Source organism: Oncorhynchus keta, chromosome 15, assembly GCF_023373465.1.
Source record: "Oncorhynchus keta strain PuntledgeMale-10-30-2019 chromosome 15, Oket_V2, whole genome shotgun sequence".
NCBI classification, from domain to species: Eukaryota; Metazoa; Chordata; class Actinopteri; order Salmoniformes; family Salmonidae; genus Oncorhynchus; species Oncorhynchus keta.
The window spans coordinates 41216459-41235899 of record NC_068435.1 but is presented as its reverse complement, the minus strand read 5'-3'; the positions used below and the strand labels follow the sequence as shown (position 1 = coordinate 41235899).

General features: G+C 44.3%; 2 protein-coding genes across 4 annotated transcripts in view; one reads left to right on the top strand and one right to left on the bottom strand.

Moving 5' to 3' along the window:
- Positions 1–9379: 9379 nt before the first annotated feature.
- LOC127907694 (uncharacterized) lies at positions 9380–12088 on the top strand. Its single transcript, XM_052464275.1, has one exon. The coding sequence runs from the start codon at positions 9380–9382 to the stop codon at positions 12086–12088; it is 2709 nt and encodes a 902-aa protein (XP_052320235.1).
- Positions 11952–19441, bottom strand: part of LOC118395247 (kin of IRRE-like protein 1) — a 104350-nt gene continuing 96860 nt past the window's right edge. For all 3 annotated transcript variants that reach the window (XM_052464119.1, XM_052464121.1, XM_052464120.1), the window contains exon 15: positions 11952–17974. In XM_052464119.1, the coding sequence (XP_052320079.1) occupies positions 17336–17974 (639 nt within the window). In that variant the 3' untranslated portion in view covers positions 11952–17335. The remainder of the gene's footprint in view (positions 17975–19441) is intronic.

Below are 19441 nucleotides of genomic sequence, written 5' to 3'. Positions count from 1 at the left end.
ATTGGAGCTCTGAACCCTCCCTCTCGTCAGGGGAAACAGCTGTCTTCAATTACCAACTCCTTCTCCAGCTGGATAAAAGCCAGTGCTCCTTTGTCAGGAAAGAGAGCTTCTTTGATGTTGGTTGTTAGTCTGTGGAAGTTTTGTTGAAGGTATTTTGTAGCAGCTACTCCTGGGGTATGTGTATGCCAATAGGACTTAGTGTTTTTGATTATTGAAATTGTTCCCTTAAAGTATTAGCAATTATTTTGTTTAATTTGTTCCCGGGGGGAACGCACCTTGGGAGTGTTTAGGCAGGGGCCTGCGTGCATACATAACCCGTAGTATTTACTGTCTATGCACACTAGGTAAGACCTGGGTGGACCACCCCTGTATTTTGGTTAGTGCGCCAGGTGATGCCAAAAGATAGGTAAGTAGTGGGAAGGCAGGTAAGGTAGGAGAGGGGTCTCTTTAATTTTTACTTTCTTTGCTTTGGTTCCGTCCAGCCCCTTTCCCCACCTTACTGTGTTAAGGAAGAATAAATTCCCTATAAACTGTATTTTTCTCTGCCTCTGATGTCCTTCCTCGCACCTACGATCACATACTTTTTCACGCCACGGGGAGTTGAGATGTAGCAGGGTGTTGTGTTCCCTCCAAGAGGCGTACATAACACAAACCAATATCTCACAAGGATTCTTCTCTCTAAGCTGAGAGAAGCTGAGATTTCGTTCTCAAAACAAGGGTCTAGGCGGACCGCCAAATTGCAGATGCTGATAGTGAGGATTTCACTTTTATGAACACAGAAATTGTTTCACTGTCAAAAATAAAATGAAACCATCTAGTGTTCAGTGAAATAACAACACAATGTCACACAGGTAGCCAGGTCTGTTCAACGCTGGTCCGACCAATCTGATTCCATGCTTAAAGACTGCTTCGATCATGTGGATTGGGATATGTTCCGCATTGCGTCCAACAACAACATTGACGAATACGCTGATTGGTGAGCAACTTCATTAGATAGTGCATTGATGATGTCGTTCCCATAGCAACGATTAAAACATTCCCAAACCAGAAACCGTGGATTGATGGCAGCATTCGTGTGGAACTGAAAGCCCGAACAACTGCTTTTAATCAGGGCAAGGTGACCCGAAACATGACCGAATACAAACAGTGTAACTATTCCCTCCCGCAAGGCAATCAAACAAGCTAAGCGTCAGTATAGAGACAAAGTAGAATCTCAATTCAACGGCTCAGACACAAGAGGTATGTGGCAGGGTCTACAGTCAATCACTGATTACAAAAAGAATACCAGCCCCGCCACGGACCAGGATGTTTTGCTCCCAGACAGACTAAATAACTTTTTTTGCCCGCTTTGAGGACAATACAGTGCCACTGACACGGCCTACAACCAAAACCTACGGACTCTCCTTCACTGCAGCCGAAGTGAGGAAAACATTTAAACGTGTTAACCCTCGCAAGGCTGCAGGCCCAGACGGCATCCCCAGCCGCGTCCTCAGAACATGCGCAGACCAGCTGGTTAGTGTGTTTACGGACATATTCAATCAATTCTTATTTATTTATTCTTAATCCCAGTCTGCTGTTCCCACATGCTTCAAGAGGGCCACCATTGTCCCTGTTCCCAAGAAAGCTAAGGTAAGTGAGCTAAACGACTACTGCCCCGTAGCACTCACTTCCGTCATCATGAAGTGCTTTGAGAGACTAGTCAAGGACCATATCACCTCCACCCTACCTGACACCCTAGGCCCACTCCAATTTGCTTACCGCCCAAATAGGTCCACAGACGATGCAATCTCAACCACACTGCACACTGCCCTAACCAATCTGGACAAGAGGAATACCTATGTGAGAATGCTGTTCATCGACTACAGCTCAGCATTTAACACCATAGTACCCTCCAAACTCGTCATCAAGCTCGTCATCAGGTGGTGAGGTTGGGTAATACAAGGGTGCGTTCTGATCCCTCTCCTGTACTCCCTGTTCACCCATGACTACGTGGCCATGCACGCCTCCAACTCAATCATCAAGTTTGCGGACGACACTACAGTACTAGGCTTGATACCAACAACGACGAGACGGCCTACATGGAGGAGGTGAGGGCCCTCGGAGTGTGGTGTCAGGAAAATAACCTCACACTCAACGTCAACAAAACAAAGGAGATGATTGTGGACTTCAGGAAACAGCAGAGGGAGCACCCCCCTATCCACATCGATGGGACAGTAGTGGAGAGGGCAGTAAGTTTTAAGTTCCTCGGCGTACACATCACGGACAAACTGAATTGGTCCACCCACACAGACAGCGTCGTGAAGAAGGCGCAGCAGCGCCTCTTCAACCTCAGGAGGCTGAAGAAATTCGGCTTGTCACCAAAAGCACTCACAAACTTCTACAGATGCACAATCGAGAGCATCCTGTCAGGCTGTATCACCGCCTGGTACGGCAACTGCTCCGCCCACAACCGTAAGGCTCTCCAGAGGGTAGTGAGGTCTGCACAACGCATCACCGGGGGCAAACCACCTGACCTCCAGGACACCTACACCACCCAATGTCACAGGAAGGCCATAAAGATCATCAAGGACAACAACCACCGAGCCACTGCCTGTTCACCCCGCTATCATCCAGAAGACGACGTCAGTACAGGTGCATCAAAGCAGGGACCGAGAGACTGAAAAACAGCTTCTATTTCAAGGCCATAAGACTGTTAAACAGCCACCACTAACATTGAGTGGCTGCTGCCAACACACTGACTCAACTCCAGCCACTTTAATAATGGGAATTGATGGAAATTGATGTAAAATATATTACTAGCCACTTTAAACAATGCTACTTCATATAATGTTTACATATGTTTACACATTACACACTACATTACTCATCTCATATGTATATGTATATACTGTACCCTATATCATCTACTGCATCTTTATGTAATACATGTATCACTAGCCACTTTAAACTATGTCACTTTGTTTACATAACCTACATTACTCATCTCATATGTATGTACTGTACTCGATACCATCTACTGCATCTTGCCTATGCCGTTCTGTACCATCACTCATTCATATATCTTTATGTACATATTCTGTATCCCTTTACACTTGTGTGTATAAGGTAGTAGTTTTGGAATTGTTAGGTTAGATTACTCGTTGGTTATTACTGCATTGTCGGAACTAGAAGCACAAGTATTTCGCTACACTCGCATTAACATCTGCTAACCATGTGTATGTGACAAATACATTTGATTTGATTTATTGGTAGTACTGCTTGACATCTTGGAAAAATCAAAAGAAATCAGCCAAGACCTCAGAAAAAAAAGTCTGGTTCATCCTTGGGAGCAATTTCCAAACTCCTAAAGGTACCACGTTCATCTGTACAAACGATAGTACGCAAGTATAAACACTATGGGACCACGCAGCCGTCACACCGCTCAGGAAGGAGACGCGTTCTGTGATGAATGCACTTTGATGCAAAAAGGGCAAAACAATCCCAGAACAACAGCAAAGGACCTTGTGAAGATGCTGGAGGAAACAGGTACAACATTATCTATATCCACAGTTAAACAAGTCCTATATCGACATAACCTGTAAGGCCACTCAGCAAGGAAAAAGAAACTGCTCCAAAACCACCATAAAAAAGCCAGACTACAGTTTGCAACTGCTCATGAGGACAAAGATTGTACTTTTGGAGAAATGTCCTCTGGTCTGATGAAACAAAAATAGAACTGTTTGGCGATAATGACCATCATTATGTTTGGAGGAAAAAGGGGGAAGCTTGCAAGCCAAAGAACACCAACCGTGAAGCACGGGGGTGGCAGCATCATGTTGTGGGGGGGCTTTGCTGCAGGAGGGGCCAGTGCAATTCACAAAATAGATGGCTTCATGAGGGGGGAAATTATGTGGATATATTGAAGCAACATCTCAAGACATCAGTCAGGAAGCTAAAGCTTGGTCGCAAATGGGTCTTCCAAATGGACAATGACCCCAAGCATACTTCCAAAGTTGTGGCAAAATGGCTTAATGACAACAAAAGTCAAGGTATTGGAGTGGCCATCACAAAGCCCTGACCTCAATCCTATAGAAAATGTGTGGGCAGAACTGAAAAAGCATGTTCGAGCAAGGAGGCCTACAAACCTGACTCAGTTACACCAGCTCTGTCAGGAGGAATGGGCCTAAATTCACCCAGCATATTGTGGGAAGCTTGTGGAAGTCTACCCGTAACGTTTGACCCAAGTTAAACAATTTAAAGGCAATGCTACCAAATACTAATTGAGTGTATGTAAACGTCTGACCCACTGGGAATGTGATGAAAGAAATGAAAGCTGAAATAAATCATTCGCTGTACTATTATTCTGACATTTCACATTCTTAAAATAAAGTGGTGATCCTAACTGACCTAAGACAGGGAATCTTTACTAGGATTAAATGTCAGGAATTGTGAAAAACTGAGTTTAAATGTACTTGGCCAAGGTGTATGTAAACTTTCGACTTCAACCGTACCTTAAACCGTGATAGTATAAGCTAATGATAGGATGCCATTTGGGACAAAACAAAAGTAGTTCCCTACACAGGGAATAGGGTACAATTTCAGACATACATTGTGTGTTTGTTGGTGATTATTTAATTTAATTTCAAATGTGAAATAAGGCAGGTTATCCTTGTCTTATGAAGGCTGTGTCTTTTTATTTTCTGCAATACTGTGGAAAAATAATTACATACAATTTGAAAAAAAACTAGGAAATAAAACAAAAATGTAAATAAAAGCACATTTTTATAATATCTTTGTTTCTGTAAAATAATCAAGTAGAACCGTTATACAGAGGAGTATTACTTAATGTTAAATTATAATTACAATAATACAAGGTATACAGTCCTGTCGGAGAAATGAGAGAATATAAAATTATTGTGAACGTATGATATGAAATGCACTCACGCCAAACCAAATGGCACCCTATTCCCTTTATAGTGCACATCTTTATACCAGTGCCCAAAAGGCTCAAGTCAAAAGTAGTGCACTATACAGGGAATAGGGTGCCGTTTGGGAAACATTCCACATCTCAATCATGGACGTTCTTGGAGCTTAAACACACTCAACAGCAGCATGAAGGATGAGTGGACTCAGTCTGCTAACTCTTCATGTGCTAAGGCCACATAATGGCTCCATGTCTGCATCCCAAATGGCCCCCCATGGGTTCTGGTCAAAGGTAGTGCACTATGTTGGTGATAGAGGCGTGGGCAGCATCCCAAATTGTACCCTGTCTCTCATCTGTCTCTTTCCTACATTTTCCTCACAGTCCAACATCCCATTTCCACACACACACACACACACACACACACACACACACACACACACACACACACACACACACACACACACACACACACACACACACACACACACACACATACACATACACATACACATAACACACACACACAGATCAAAACATTAGGGTCAGAGGTCATACACACACACACACACACACAAATGGCTGCTGCATTTTATGTCTGCTTTGTTCATTGTAGTTTTTGCTGCAGTCTTTTGGCACCCATTAGATTAGAGATTCCAAACACAAGGCTGATACCAAACCATGTGCATAACTATCTATCCCTCCTGGTACATACATGTATCACCACTCCCTACGTACCAAACGTATTCCATACATAGAGCACTAATATTGACCAGAGTCCTATTGGCCCTGGTGTAAAGCATTGCACTACATAGGGAATAGGTTGCCATGGTCTTTCTATGATAATAACCCCCTTTAAATACACACATACATCAAAAAACGAAGTAAAGGATACAGTATGTGTATAAAAGTTTAAACACTGTAGTATAACCTCAATCATCACTTCGTTGGTGGCACAATAATACCATTAATATAATATGCTGATAAAATAAACAGATTTCACACAGGGAAGGCATTTATTTAGAAAGAAAATGCATGAGGAAGTAAAAAGATTGTAACGAGTTTATGAATGAAGCGGAATCTTTGAACAGAGGGCCCCCATCCTCATCCCTTCCGTCCTACCAACCCCGCCCCATCAAACTGATGTTTATTTACAGAAATGTACTCTAATCTACTCCTATGTTTTCAATTGGAAGGAAAGGTGAGAGCTGGAAGAAAGATATATAGAAGAAAGCCAAGAGGACTCTAGTAGAAACAGAGATCTAAGAAGGACATTTCTTTCTCTTCTGATCTGTGGCTGGCAGCAACATTATGTCCCCCAAATGGCACCCTATTCCTTATGTAGAGCAATACTTTTGAGTAGTACCCATAAGTATCTGAGCAAAAGCAGTGCACTATATAGGGAATAGGGCACTGAGATCCTATATGTTATATATGGGTTCTATATGTCATTTTATAGGGTGCCACTTGGGACACACAGAAGTCACAGTATTGAAACATGGCCCCTACAGATGGACCACGCCACCTCCGTCCTCCAGCATGAGTACCGTGTCCTCCTGTATGCATTCCAAATGGCACCCTATCCCCTGTGTAGTTCACTTTTTTTGATGAGGACTCATAGGGCTCTGGTTAAAAGTAGGGCACTATATAGGGAATCAGGTGCCATTTGGCATGGAACTCATGGCCCTCCTCTCTCCTCCATAGTGGGTTCGATTCCCGGGACCAACCATACGTAAAATGTATGCAATGCATAAGTTACTTTGGCTAAAAGTGTCTGCTGAAATGGCATATATTATTATTATCATATTATTAAGTCAAATCAACAATGATTGTCAACGTCTTAAGTGAATAATGAGGGTGGATGACATAATCAGAGTTTACCTACAGCCACAGGTTAGCCTCTGTGTGTAGGCTTACACATCCACCACTATAGAGCACTGTACCAAATACCCAAATGGGGTAAAGCAAAGTAACAACTATTATATTATACGTACAACATCAAAACTGTACCATAGCCAGCATCAAACTGAAGAGTACACTAACCAGTACCATATCGGGCCACGTCCTCGATCTGTATCTCTTGATAAACGTATGCCGTTCCCCCCAAGACCTCGCAAAACTTTAGAGTGAACCATATCCTCCTCTCGATCACCCCAGAGCCCATCACTACCTCCCAAATGGCATCCTATTCCCGATATCTTATGGTGAGGCTCTGGTCAAAAGTAGTGCACTATATAGGGGATGGGGTGCCTTTTGAGACGCTACCCTAGTCTACAACAACAGCCTGCTACATCAAAACTCAACCATGGTTGAACCTGGACAACAGAAGCCTCAGCACATTGAATTTTAAAAGTGAATGTCACTCAAAACTCTGAACCTCCATATAAACATATAAACTCCATATAAAAATACTAAAAAATGTTTCTAAATGCCGTTTTCTTCTTCTTCTATTTAGGTATAAATATGGATATTCTACTGTGCAAGTGAGATAAACCAATACAATCATATTTGAGGATGGGGGACTGAGGGTATTTTGTACGAATTGTAGAGATGTATTTAAATACAAAAGCTCTTTCACCCACTTCCAAAACACACAGCATTGACCTCAGGTGGGTGTAATGTGGGGTAGTCGTAGATCGTAATGAGATGAGATAGAAAATTACAGAGAAGGAGGAAGAAGCATTTGAAGAAGCTTGCTACAGCTCCATCCTTCCCCGATTAGGTTACCTTATATAAGTGGCATACTGTATAAAACACTGTATTTCATTATATAGTCCACACATACAGTGCCTTGCAAAAGTATTCATTCCCCTTGGTGTTTATCCTATTTTGTTGCATTTACAACCTGTCATTTAAATTGATTTTTATTTGGATTTCATGTAATGGACATACACAAAATAGTCCAAATTTGTGAGGTGAAATTTTAAAAATTACTTATTTTTTAAAATGTATTTATTTTTATTAAAAGGGAAAAGTGGTGTGTGCATACTGTATGTATTCACCCCCTTTGCTATGAAGCCCCTAAATAAGATATTGTGCAACCAATTACCTCCAGAAGTCACATAATTAGTTAAATAAAGTCGACCTTTGTGCCATCTAAGTGTCACATGATCTCAGTATACCTGTTCTAAAAGGCCCCAGAGTCTGCAACACCACCGAGCAAGGGGCACCACCAAGCAAGCGGCACCATGAAGACCAAGGAGCTCTACAAACAGGTCAGGGACAAAGTTGTGGAGAAGTACAGATCAGGGTTGGGTTATAAAAAAATATCAGAAACTTTGAACATCCCACAGAGCACCATTAAATCCATTATTAAAAATTGAAAGAACATGGCACCAAAACAAACCTGCCAAGAGAAGCCCCCAACCAAACCTCACAGACCAGGCCAGGAGGGTGTTAAATCAGAGAGGCAACAAAGAGACCAAAGATAAACCTGAAGGATCTGAAAAGTTCCAGAGCGGAGATTGGAGTATCTGTCCATAGGACCACTTTAAGCCGTACACTCCACAGAGCTGGGCTTTACGGAAGAGTGGCCAGAAAAAAGCCATTGCTTGAAGAAAAAAATAAGCAAACATGTTTGGTGTCCACCAAAAGGCATGTGGGAGACTCCCAAAACATAAGGAAGAAGGTACTCTGGTCAGATGAGACTAAAATTGAGCTTTTTGGCCATCAAGGAAAACACTATGTCTGGCGCAAACCCAACACCTCTCATCACTCCAAGAACCCCATGCTGCCACCACCATGCTGTGGGGCTGTTTTTAATTGGCAAGGACTGGGAAACTGGTCAGAATGATGGATGGCGCTAAATACAGGGAAATTCTTGAGGGAAACCTGTTTCAGTCCTTCCAGCAGGACAATGACCATAAGCATACTGCTAAAGCAACACTCGAGTGGTTTAAGGGGAAACATTTAAATGTCTTGGAATGGCCTAGTCGAAGCCCAGACCTCAATCCAATTGAGAATCTGTAGTATGACTTAAAGATTGCTGTACACCACCAGAACCCATACAACTTGAAGGAGCTGGAGCAGTTTCTCCTTGAAGAATCGGTAAAAAGCCCAGTGGCTAGATGTGCCAAGCTTATAGAGACATACCCCAAGAGACTTGCAGCTGTAATTGTTGCAAAAGGTGGTTCTACAAGGTATTGACTTTGGGAGTGAATAGTTATGCACGCTCAAGTTCAGTTTTTTTGTCTTATTTCTTGTTTGTTTCACAATAAAAATCTGTTGCATGTTGTGCTAATCAAATGATACAAACCCACCAAATTCCTTTTTAATACCAGGTTGTAAGACAACAAAATAGGAAAAATGCCAAGGGAGGTGAATACTTTCGCAAGCCACTGTACCCCTCTTCTGGTAATGGAGAGTCGCACTCCACCGTAACATGAAGAGTCGAACACCACAGTACCATGGAGTCGTATCTCACCGTACCATGGAGAGTCGTACCCCACCGTACCATGGAGAGTCATACTCCACCGTACCATGGAGAGTCGTACCCCACCGTACCATGGAGAGTCGTACCCCACCGTACCATGGAGAGTCGTACCCCACCGTACCATGGAGAGTCGTACCCCACCGTACCATGGAGAGTCGTACCCAGCCGTATCATGGAGAGTCATACTCCACCGTACCATGGAGAGTCATACCCCACCGTACCATGGAGAGTCATACCCCACCGTACCATGGAGAGTCGTACCCCACCGTACCATGGAGAGTCGTACCCCACCGTACCATGGAGAGTCATACCCCACCGTATCATGGAGAGTCATACCCCACCGTACCATGGAGAGTCGTACCCCACCGTACCATGGAGAGTCGTACCCCACCGTATCATGGAGAGTCATACTCCACCGTACCATGGAGAGTCATACTCCACCGTACCATGGAGAGTCGTACCCCACCGTACCATGGAGAGTCGTACCCCACCGTACCATGGAGAGTCGTACCCCACCGTACCATGGAGAGTCATACTCCACCGTACCATGGAGAGCCGTACACAGCCGTACCATGGAGAGTCGTACCCCACCGTACCATGGAGAGTCATACTCCACCGTACCATGGAGAGCCGTACACAGCCGTACCATGGAGAGTCGTACCCCACCGTACCATGGAGAGTCATACTCCACCGTACCATGGAGAGTCATACTCCACCGTACCATGGAGAGTCGTACCCAGCCGTACCATGGAGAGTCATACTCCACCGTACCATGGAGAGTCATACCCCACCGTACCATGGAGAGTCGTACCCCACCGTACCATGGAGAGTCGTACCCCACCGTACCATGGAGAGTCATACTCCACCGTACCATGGAGAGCCGTACACAGCCGTACCATGGAGAGGTATCATGGAGAGTCGTACCCCACCGTACCATGGAGAGTCCCAGCCGTACCATGGAGAGTCATACTCCACCGTACCATGGAGAGTCGTACTCCACCGTACCATGGAGAGTCGTACCCCACCGTACCATGGAGAGTCATACTCCACCGTACCATGGAGAGCCGTACACAGCCGTACCATGGAGAGTCATACCCACCGTACCATGGAGAGTCATACTCCACCGTACCATGGAGAGTCATACTCCACCGTACCATGGAGAGCCGTACCCAGCCGTACCATGGAGAGTCATACTCCACCGTACCATGGAGAGTCATACTCCACCGTACCATGGAGAGTCATACTCCACCGTACCATGGAGAGCCGTACACAGCCGTACCATGGAGAGTCGTACCCAGCCGTACCATGGAGAGTCATACTCCACCGTACCATGGAGAGTCATACTCCACCGTACCATGGAGAGTCATACTCCACCGTACCATGGAGAGCCATACTCCAGCCGTACCATGGAGAGTCATACTCCACCGTACCATGGAGAGTCGTCCACCCCACCGTACCATGGAGAGCCGTACCCAGCCGTACCATGGAGAGTCATACTCCACCGTACCATGGAGAGCCGTACCCAGCCGTACCATGGAGAGTCATACTCCACCGTACCATGGAGAGTCGTACCCCACCGTACCATGGAGAGTCATACTCCACCGTACCATGGAGAGTCATACTCCACCGTACCATGGAGAGTCGTACCCCACCGTACCATGGAGAGTCATACTCCACCGTACCATGGAGAGCCGTACCCAGCCGTACCATGGAGAGTCGTACCCCACCGTACCATGGACAGCCGTACCCAGCCGTACCATGGAGAGTCATACTCCACCGTACCATGGAGAGTCGTACCCCACCGCACCATGGACAGCCGTACCCAGCCGTACCATGGAGAGTCATACTCCACCGTACCATGGAGAGCCGTACCCAGCCGTACCATGGAGAGTCGTACCCCACCGTACCATGGACAGCCGTACCCAGCCGTACCATGGAGAGTCATACTCCACCGTACCATGGAGAGTCATACTTCACCGTACCATGGAGAGTCATACTCTACCGCACCATGGACAGCCGTACCCCACCGTACCATGGAGAGCCGTACGTGGAGACACCCCACCGTACCATGGAGAGTCGTACCCCACCGTACCATGGAGAGTCGTACCCCACCGTACCATGGAGAGTCATACTCCACCGTACCATGGGGAGTCGTACCCCACCGCACCATGGACAGCCGTACCCAGCCGTACCATGGAGAGTCATACTCCACCGTACCATGGAGAGTCGTACCCCACCGTACCATGGACAGCCGTACCATGGAGAGCCGTACACAGCCGTACCACGGAGAGTCGTACTCCACCGTACCATGGAGAGTCGTACCCCACCGTACCATGGAGAGTCATACTCTACCGTACCATGGAGAGTCATACTTCACCGTATTATGGAGAGTCATACCCCACCGTACCATGGAGAGTCGTACCCCACCGTACCATGGAGAGTCATACTCCTCCGTACCATGGAGAGTCGTACCCCACCGTACCATGGAGAGTCGTACCCCACCGTACCATGGAGAGTCACCGTACCATGGAGAGTCGTACCCCACCGTACCATGGAGAGTCATACCCCCCTCCGTACCATGGAGAGTCATACTCATCCGTACCATGGAGAGTCATAGTTCACCGTATTATGGAGAGTCATACCCCACAGTACCATGGAGGGTCGTTCTTCACCGTACCATGGAGAGTCGTTCTTCACCGTACCATGGAGAGTCGTTCTCCAACATACCTTATAGGTGTGCAGCACGTGGTCCTTGACCCACCAGTTGTTCTCTTTCTTGTCGGATGTAAAATCACCATATTGGCGTGAAGGCTATTATACCGTGATGCCTTGTGTGTGTCCCGAATGGCACCCTATTCCCTATGTAGTGCACATCTTTTGATCAGAGCCCTATGGCCTTGGTCAAAACTAGTGCACTACATGGGGATTATGTTTAATTTTCCTTCACTTCTTGGGGGCGCCCTTTGGCCATGCCAGTTGAGCAGTTTGTGGTGGCATCGAGAACAAGCAGGTTAAAAAGAGGTCCACTTACGGAGTACAAGCGGTCGCCTTGCCTGAGCACAGCAGTGAGAGCAAGACCATCTTCTTGAACATGTAAGAGAGTGTGTGTGTTAATATCTGTGAGTGTAAAGGAGTGTGTGGAGAGCAGGTCCATAGATGTAGTTGTATACAGTATGTTTATACAAGGACATATTAACGTTAAAATAATATAATCTTCATATCTTTACCCCAATGAGATTATAGTTGAAGTCGGAAGTTTAGATACAGTCCTGTGAAAAAGTATTTACCCACTTCCGAATTTCTTATTTGTTGTCACACTTAAATGTTTCAGATCAAACAGATTTTTATATTACACAAAGAGTAAACATAAAATGTCGTTTTTAAGTGATCATTTTATTTATTATTTTATTTATTAAGGGAAAAAAGCTATCCGAACCTTCATGGCCCTATGTGAAAAAGTAATTGCTCCCTAAACCTAATAACTGGTTGTTTGCGATAACTGACAATGAGTCTTTCACATCGCTGTGGAGGAATTGTGGCCCACTCTTCTTTGCAGAATTGTTTTAAATCAGCCACATTGGAGTGTTTTCGAGCATGAACCGCCTTTTTAAGGTCATGCCACAGCAACTCAATCGGATTCAAGTTTGACTAGGCCACTCCAAAACCATTTGTTTTTTTTAAAGCCATTCAGAGGTGGACTTGCTGGTGTGTCTTGGATCATTGTCCTGCTGCAGAACCCAAGTGCGCTTCAGCTTGAGGTCACGAACGGATGGTCAGACATTCTCCTTCAGGATATTTTGGTAGATAGCAGAATTCATGGTTCCATCAATCACAGCAAGTGGTCCAGGTCCTGAAGCAGCAAAGTAGCCCCAGACCATCACACTACCACCACCATATTTGACTGTTGGTATGATTTTATTTTTCTGAAATGCTCTGTTTCTTTTATGCCAGATGTAACGGGACACACACCTTCCAAAAAGTTCAACTTTTGTCTCCTCAGTATTTTCCCAAAGGTCTTGGGGATTATCAAGATGGCAAAAGTGAGACAAGCCTTTATGTTATTCTTGGTCAGCAGTGGTTTTCGCCTTGGAACTCTGCCATGGATGGCATTTTTGCCCAGTCTCTTTCTTCTGGTTGAGACATGAAAACGGACCTTAACTGAGGCAAGTGAGGCCTGCAGTTCTTTAGATGTTGTTGTGGGTTCTGTTGTGACCTCTTGGATGAGTTGTCGCTGCGCTCTTGGGGTAATTTTGGTAGGCCGGCCATTCCTGGGAATGTTCACCACTGTTCCAAATGTTCTCCATTTGTGGATAATGGCTCTCAACGTGGTTCGCTGGAGTCCCAAAGCTTTAGAAATGGCTTTGTAACCCTTTCCAGACTGATAGATGTCAATTACTTTGTTCCTCATCTGTTCCTGAATTTCTTTGGATCACGGCATGATGTCTTGCTTTTTGAGATCTTTTGTGATTTCCTGAGTCAACAGGTCTGGCAGGAATCAGGCCTGGGTGTGGCTAGTGAAATTGAACTCAGCTTTCCAAAAAATGTGATTAACCACAATAAATTCATGATTTAACAAGGGGGGAAATTACTTTGTCACATAGGGCCATGAAGGTCCGGATAGCTTTTTCCCTTAATAAATCAAATGATCACTTAAAAACTGCATTTTGTGTTTACTTGGGTTATCTTTGTGTAATATAAACATTTGTTTGACGATCTGAAACATTTAAGTGCGACAAATGTGCAAAACAAATAAGAAATCAGGAAGACTTTTTCACAGCACTGTACACTTAGGTTGGAGTCATTACAACTTGTTGTTCAACCGCTCCACAAATGTCTTGTTAACAAACTATAGTTTTGGCAAGTCGGTTATGACATCTACTTTGTGCAGGGCACAAGTATTTTTCCAACATTTGTATACAGACAGATTAATTCACAAGTCCAGTGGGTCAGAAGTGTACATACACTAAGTTGACTGTGCCTTTAAACAGCTTGGAAAATTCCAGAAAATGATGTCATGGCTTTAGAAGTTTCTGATAGGCTGATTGACATAATTTGTGGATGTATTTCAAGGCCTTCTTTCAAACTAAGTGCCTCTTTGCTTGACATCATGGAAAATCTAAAGAAATCAGCCAAGACCTCGGAAAAAACATTGTAGACCTCCAAGAGTCTGGTTCATCCTTGGGAGCAATTTCCAAATGCCTGAAGGTACCACATTCATCTGTACAAACAATAGTACGCAAGTATAAACTCCATGGACAACGAAGCCGTCATACCGCTCAGGTATGTCTCCTAGAGATGAACGTACTTTGGTGCGAAAAGTGCAAACCAATCCCAGAACAACAGCAAAGAACCTTGTGAAGATGCTGGAGGAAACAGGTGCAACAGTATCTATATACACAGTAAAAACTAGTCCTATATCGACATAACCTGAATGGCCGCTCAGCAAGGAAAAAGACACTGTTCCAAAACCTCCATAAAAAAGCCAGACTACGGTTTGCAACTGCACACAAGAAAAAAATTGTACTTTTTGGAGAAATGTAATCTGGTCTGATGAAACAAAAATAGAACATTTTGGCCATAATGACCATCGTTATGTTTGGAGGAAAAAGGGGGAGGCTTGCAAGCCAAAGAACACCATCCCAACCGTGAAGCACGGGGGTGGCAGCATCATGTTGTGGGGGTGCTTTGCTGCAGGAGGGACTGGTGCACTTCACAAATAAATGTCATCATGAGGTAGGAAAATTATGTGGATATATTGAAGCAACATCTCAAGACATCAGTCAGGAAGTAAAAGCTTGGTTGCAAATGGGTCTTCCAAATGGACAATGACCCCAAGCATACTTCCAAAGTTGTGGCAAAATGGCTTAAGGACAACACAGTCAATGTATTGGAGTGGCCATCACAAAGCCCTGACCTAAATCGAAAATTTGTGCGCAAAACTGAAAAACTGTGTGCGAGCAAGGAGGCCTACAAACCTGATTCAGTTACACCATCTCTGTCAGGAGGAATGGGCCAAAATTCACCCACTTATTGTGGGAAGCTTGTGGAAGGCTACCCAAAATGTTTGACCCAAGTTAAACTTCTGATCCACTGGGAATGTGATGAAAGAAATAAAAGCTGAAATAAATCATTATCTCTACTATTCTTCTGACATTTCACGTTCTTAAAATAAAGTGGTGATTCTAGCTGACCTAAAACAGGGAATTTTTACTAGGATTAAATATCAGGAATTGTGAAAAACTGAGTGTGTATATAAACTTCTGACTTCAACTGTATATACAGAGATGGGTTGAGAGGAAAGAGAAAGAGAGTCAAACTGAGAGGAGGTGTGAAGGTGAAGAGATATATCTAGGAGGCTTTCTATCAGCATGTAAATAATCACACTCTGTGAAACACCCTCCTCTCCTCGTTTAAGAAAAGTACTCCCAGCTTCTCTTTCTCTTATCATTTCATGTCTTCCCTCCCTTGATTGTGGCTTTCGCTTTATCAGCTCTCAGAGCTTAAGATTGCACACAATAGAGTGTTTGAGAGAAACTGTGTAAGATTGTTTGTGTATATGGGATAGAGCAAGTGTGTAGAGAGCAGAAATGCATAGACCCCCAAAAATATGGACGAAGCCATCAATGACGTAGTTTCCTATGAGAATGCTCAGTGGCGCATTTGATGAAGACGAAGTGTCATTTCAGCGTGTCGCAATCTTGCTACATGGAAGAGTTTTTGGATACATTGCATGGGCAATTTGAGCTACTCTAGGAAGTGATGTTGCAGGCTAGCTCTGTGCTGCCCCCTCTCATGGAGTTTATCAAGTTCAAGGCTGACCGAGGTACTGCAGGCTGACATTAGCAACGAAATGATCCCATAACTTTGTCTGTGTGTGATTTAAAGTAGCCGGTTCAAGGACATACATCTGGTGAAAAAGAATACATTATTGGTACCAATATTTGTGTATTTAACAAAAATGTATATTCACAAATATTGACCACGAAGATTGACACTTCCCCAGTCACTTTAATTAGGGATCCTGTTATCTGGAAACAATGACTGCAGTATTACGTCGGTCTTCAAATCCTCAATGCGAGGGGGACAGTCGTTCTCCCCGGGTGAGTGTATCTTTCTGCTTCACTCACACAAGTACATTTGTTTTTAGGTGCATACAGTACATTCTGAAAGTATTCAGACCCATTCACTTTTCCACATTTTGTTACGTTACAGCCGTATTCTAACATGGATTACAATGATTTATTTCTCATCAATCTACACATAATACCCCATAATAACATAGCGAAAACAGGTTTCTATACATTTTTGAAAATGTATTACGAATAAAAAACAAAATGACCTCATTTACATAAGTATTCAGACCCTTTGCTATGAGACTCAAAACTGAGCTCAGGTGCATCCTGTTTCCATTGATAATCCTTGAGATGTGTCTAAACTCCACCTGTGGTAAATTCAATTGATTAGACATGATTTTGAAAGTCACACACCTGTCTATATAAGGTCCCACAGTTGACAGTGCATATCCGTACAGACCGAGACATGTTTGTGTTGGGACACAGATCTGGAGAAGGGTACCAAAACATTTCTGCAGCATTGAAGGTCCCCAAGAAGACAGTGGCCTCCATCATTATTAAATGGAAGAAGTTTGGAACCACCAAGACTTTTACTAGAGCTGGCCACCCGGCAAACGGAGCAATCGGGGAGAAGGGCCTTGGTCAGGGAGATGACCAAGAACCCGGGGTCAAGGGGTCACTCTAATAGAGCTCCAGAGTTCCTCTGTGGAGGTGGGAGGACCTTCCAGAAGAAAATGTTTAAAAACCTGTTTTTGCATTATGGGGTATTGTGTGTAAAATATTGAGGGGAAAAACGATTTATTCAATTTTAGAATAAGGCTGTACCATAACAAAATGTGGAAAAAGTCAAGGGTTCTGAATACTTCTAGAATGCACTGTATGCACGTATCTGTGTGTATGAAAACCACTGTGTACTACTCAATACATCAATCACACGTGTGTCTGCATCCTCTGCGTGTGTCTCTGATTGTAGTCCGTACCAGGAGGAGAGGAGTAGGAGAAGCGGGTGGAGGTACCATACTTCCCAAGCAGAGTTTCTGGACCAGGACCTAGTCCTTGGACTGGCCCTGGTCCCACCCCTTGTCCAGTCGGGTACATCTCATTGGCTGGCTCTACTTCCGGGGGCGGGGCAAAGCCCATCCGATAGGTGGGATACTTGGCGGGGTAGCCGTAGTTGTCATAGGTGAGCTGAGTGTTGTTGTCCAATAGGCCGCAGTCACCGGGGAATTCGCTGGTCTGTGAAGTGGGATGGGAGGGATGATTGACGTTGGGCGGGGCTTGGCTCTGCCCAGCCCTAGTGAAGGTGTTGAACTGGGCGTAGCTAGTATGAGACATCCTGGATGGAGGTCGGGGGTCGTAGCACCCTGCCCGTGACCCCGGATTCCCCGGGACCCCTCCTGCCACCACCGCCCCACCGGGGCCCCCTGGTGGTCCACTGGAGTTAGCCCCTGTAGCTCCCCCCAGAAGGTTGGAGTTCCGGAACTCTCCCTGGTACATCATAGAGCGGGACGACGGCCTGGCATCGTCGTGGGTGGTCGCGCGGACATTGTAGTAGCCGTTCGTTGGATCCTAAGAATAGAGATGATGAGGAAATAGTGAGATTTTTTACATGGGTTAAAATGTGAGGTTTGAGCATTATTTGAGGTGTGAGCTAGTCATGTTTGATATGTTGTGTGTTAGTTGTGCATTGTACTGTCCTAAGGATAGAGGTGAGGCGATAGTGAGCTTTTTTCAAGCTTACATGAGTGTTTACATTTGAGATGTGAGCATATTTGAGGTGAGGTAGTAGTCAATGTGATAATTTGTGCGATGGGTTTATGTGTATTGTGTTGTATACAGTCACCCATCTACACACAATATCCCATAATGACAAAGTGAAAACTTGTTTTTAGAAATGTTTATGAAATACAGAAATATCTCATTTTCAATACATGTTAGAATCACATTTGGCGGCAATTACAGCTGTGAGTCTTTCTTGGTAAGTCTCTCAGAGCTTTGCAGACCTGGATTGTACAATATTTGCACATTTTCATAAAAAAAAAAATCAAGCTCTGGCAAGTTCATTGTGGATCATTGATAGACATTTTCTAGTCTTGCCATGGATTTTCAATCCGATTTAAGTCAAAACTGTAACTAGTATATTTGGCCTTGTGTTTTAGGTTATTGTCCTGCTGAAAGGTGAATTTGTCTCCCAGTGTCTGTTGGAAAGCAGACTGAAGCAGGTTTTCCTTTAGGATTTTGCCTGTGCTTAGCTCTATTCCATTTCTTTTTATACTAAAAAACACCCAAGTCCTTGCTGATGATAAGCATACACACATAACATGATCTAGCCAACACCATGCTTGAAAATATGAAGAGTGGTACTCAGTGATATGTTGTGTTGGATTTGCCACAAACATAACATTTTGTATTTAGGACATTAAGTTGGAAAACCTCCCTGGTCTGATTGAATCTGTGTTTGAAATTCACTGCTCCGCTAAGGGACATTACAGATCATTGCATGTGTGGGGAGGTGAGGTAGTCATTAAAAAATCATGTTAAACACTATTATTGTACACAGAGTGAGACCATGCAACTTATTATGTGACTTGTTAGCATTCTTTTCCTATTTAGGCCACAACAAAGGGTTTGAATCATACTTATTGACTCGAGATATTTCAGCTTTTCATTTTTTATTAATTTTGTAAACCTTTCGACAGTGACTATTTTCAATTCAGGCTGTAACAAAATGTAGAAAACCTCAAAGGGTGTGAATACTTTCTGAAGGCACTGAATGTATGAGATTTATTTTTATTTGACCTTTATTTAACCAGGCAAGTCAGTTAAGAACAAATTCTTATTTTCAATGACGGCCCAGGAACAGTGGGTTAACTGCCTGTTCAGGGGCAGAACGACAGATTTGTACCTCGTCAGCTCAGGGGTTTGAACTTGCAACCTTCCGGTTACTAGTCCAACTCTCTAACCACTAGGCTACCCTGCCACCCCAGTTGTTTGTTGTTTTGAGGTAGGTTGTATGAAGTGAGTAGGCAGAGAGAG

What these genes read in the sequence shown, in the direction of transcription:
- LOC127907694 (XM_052464275.1), top strand. Translation starts at nt 9,380, where the DNA reads ATGGAGAGTCGTACCCCACCGTACCATGGAGAGTCGTACCCCACCGTA.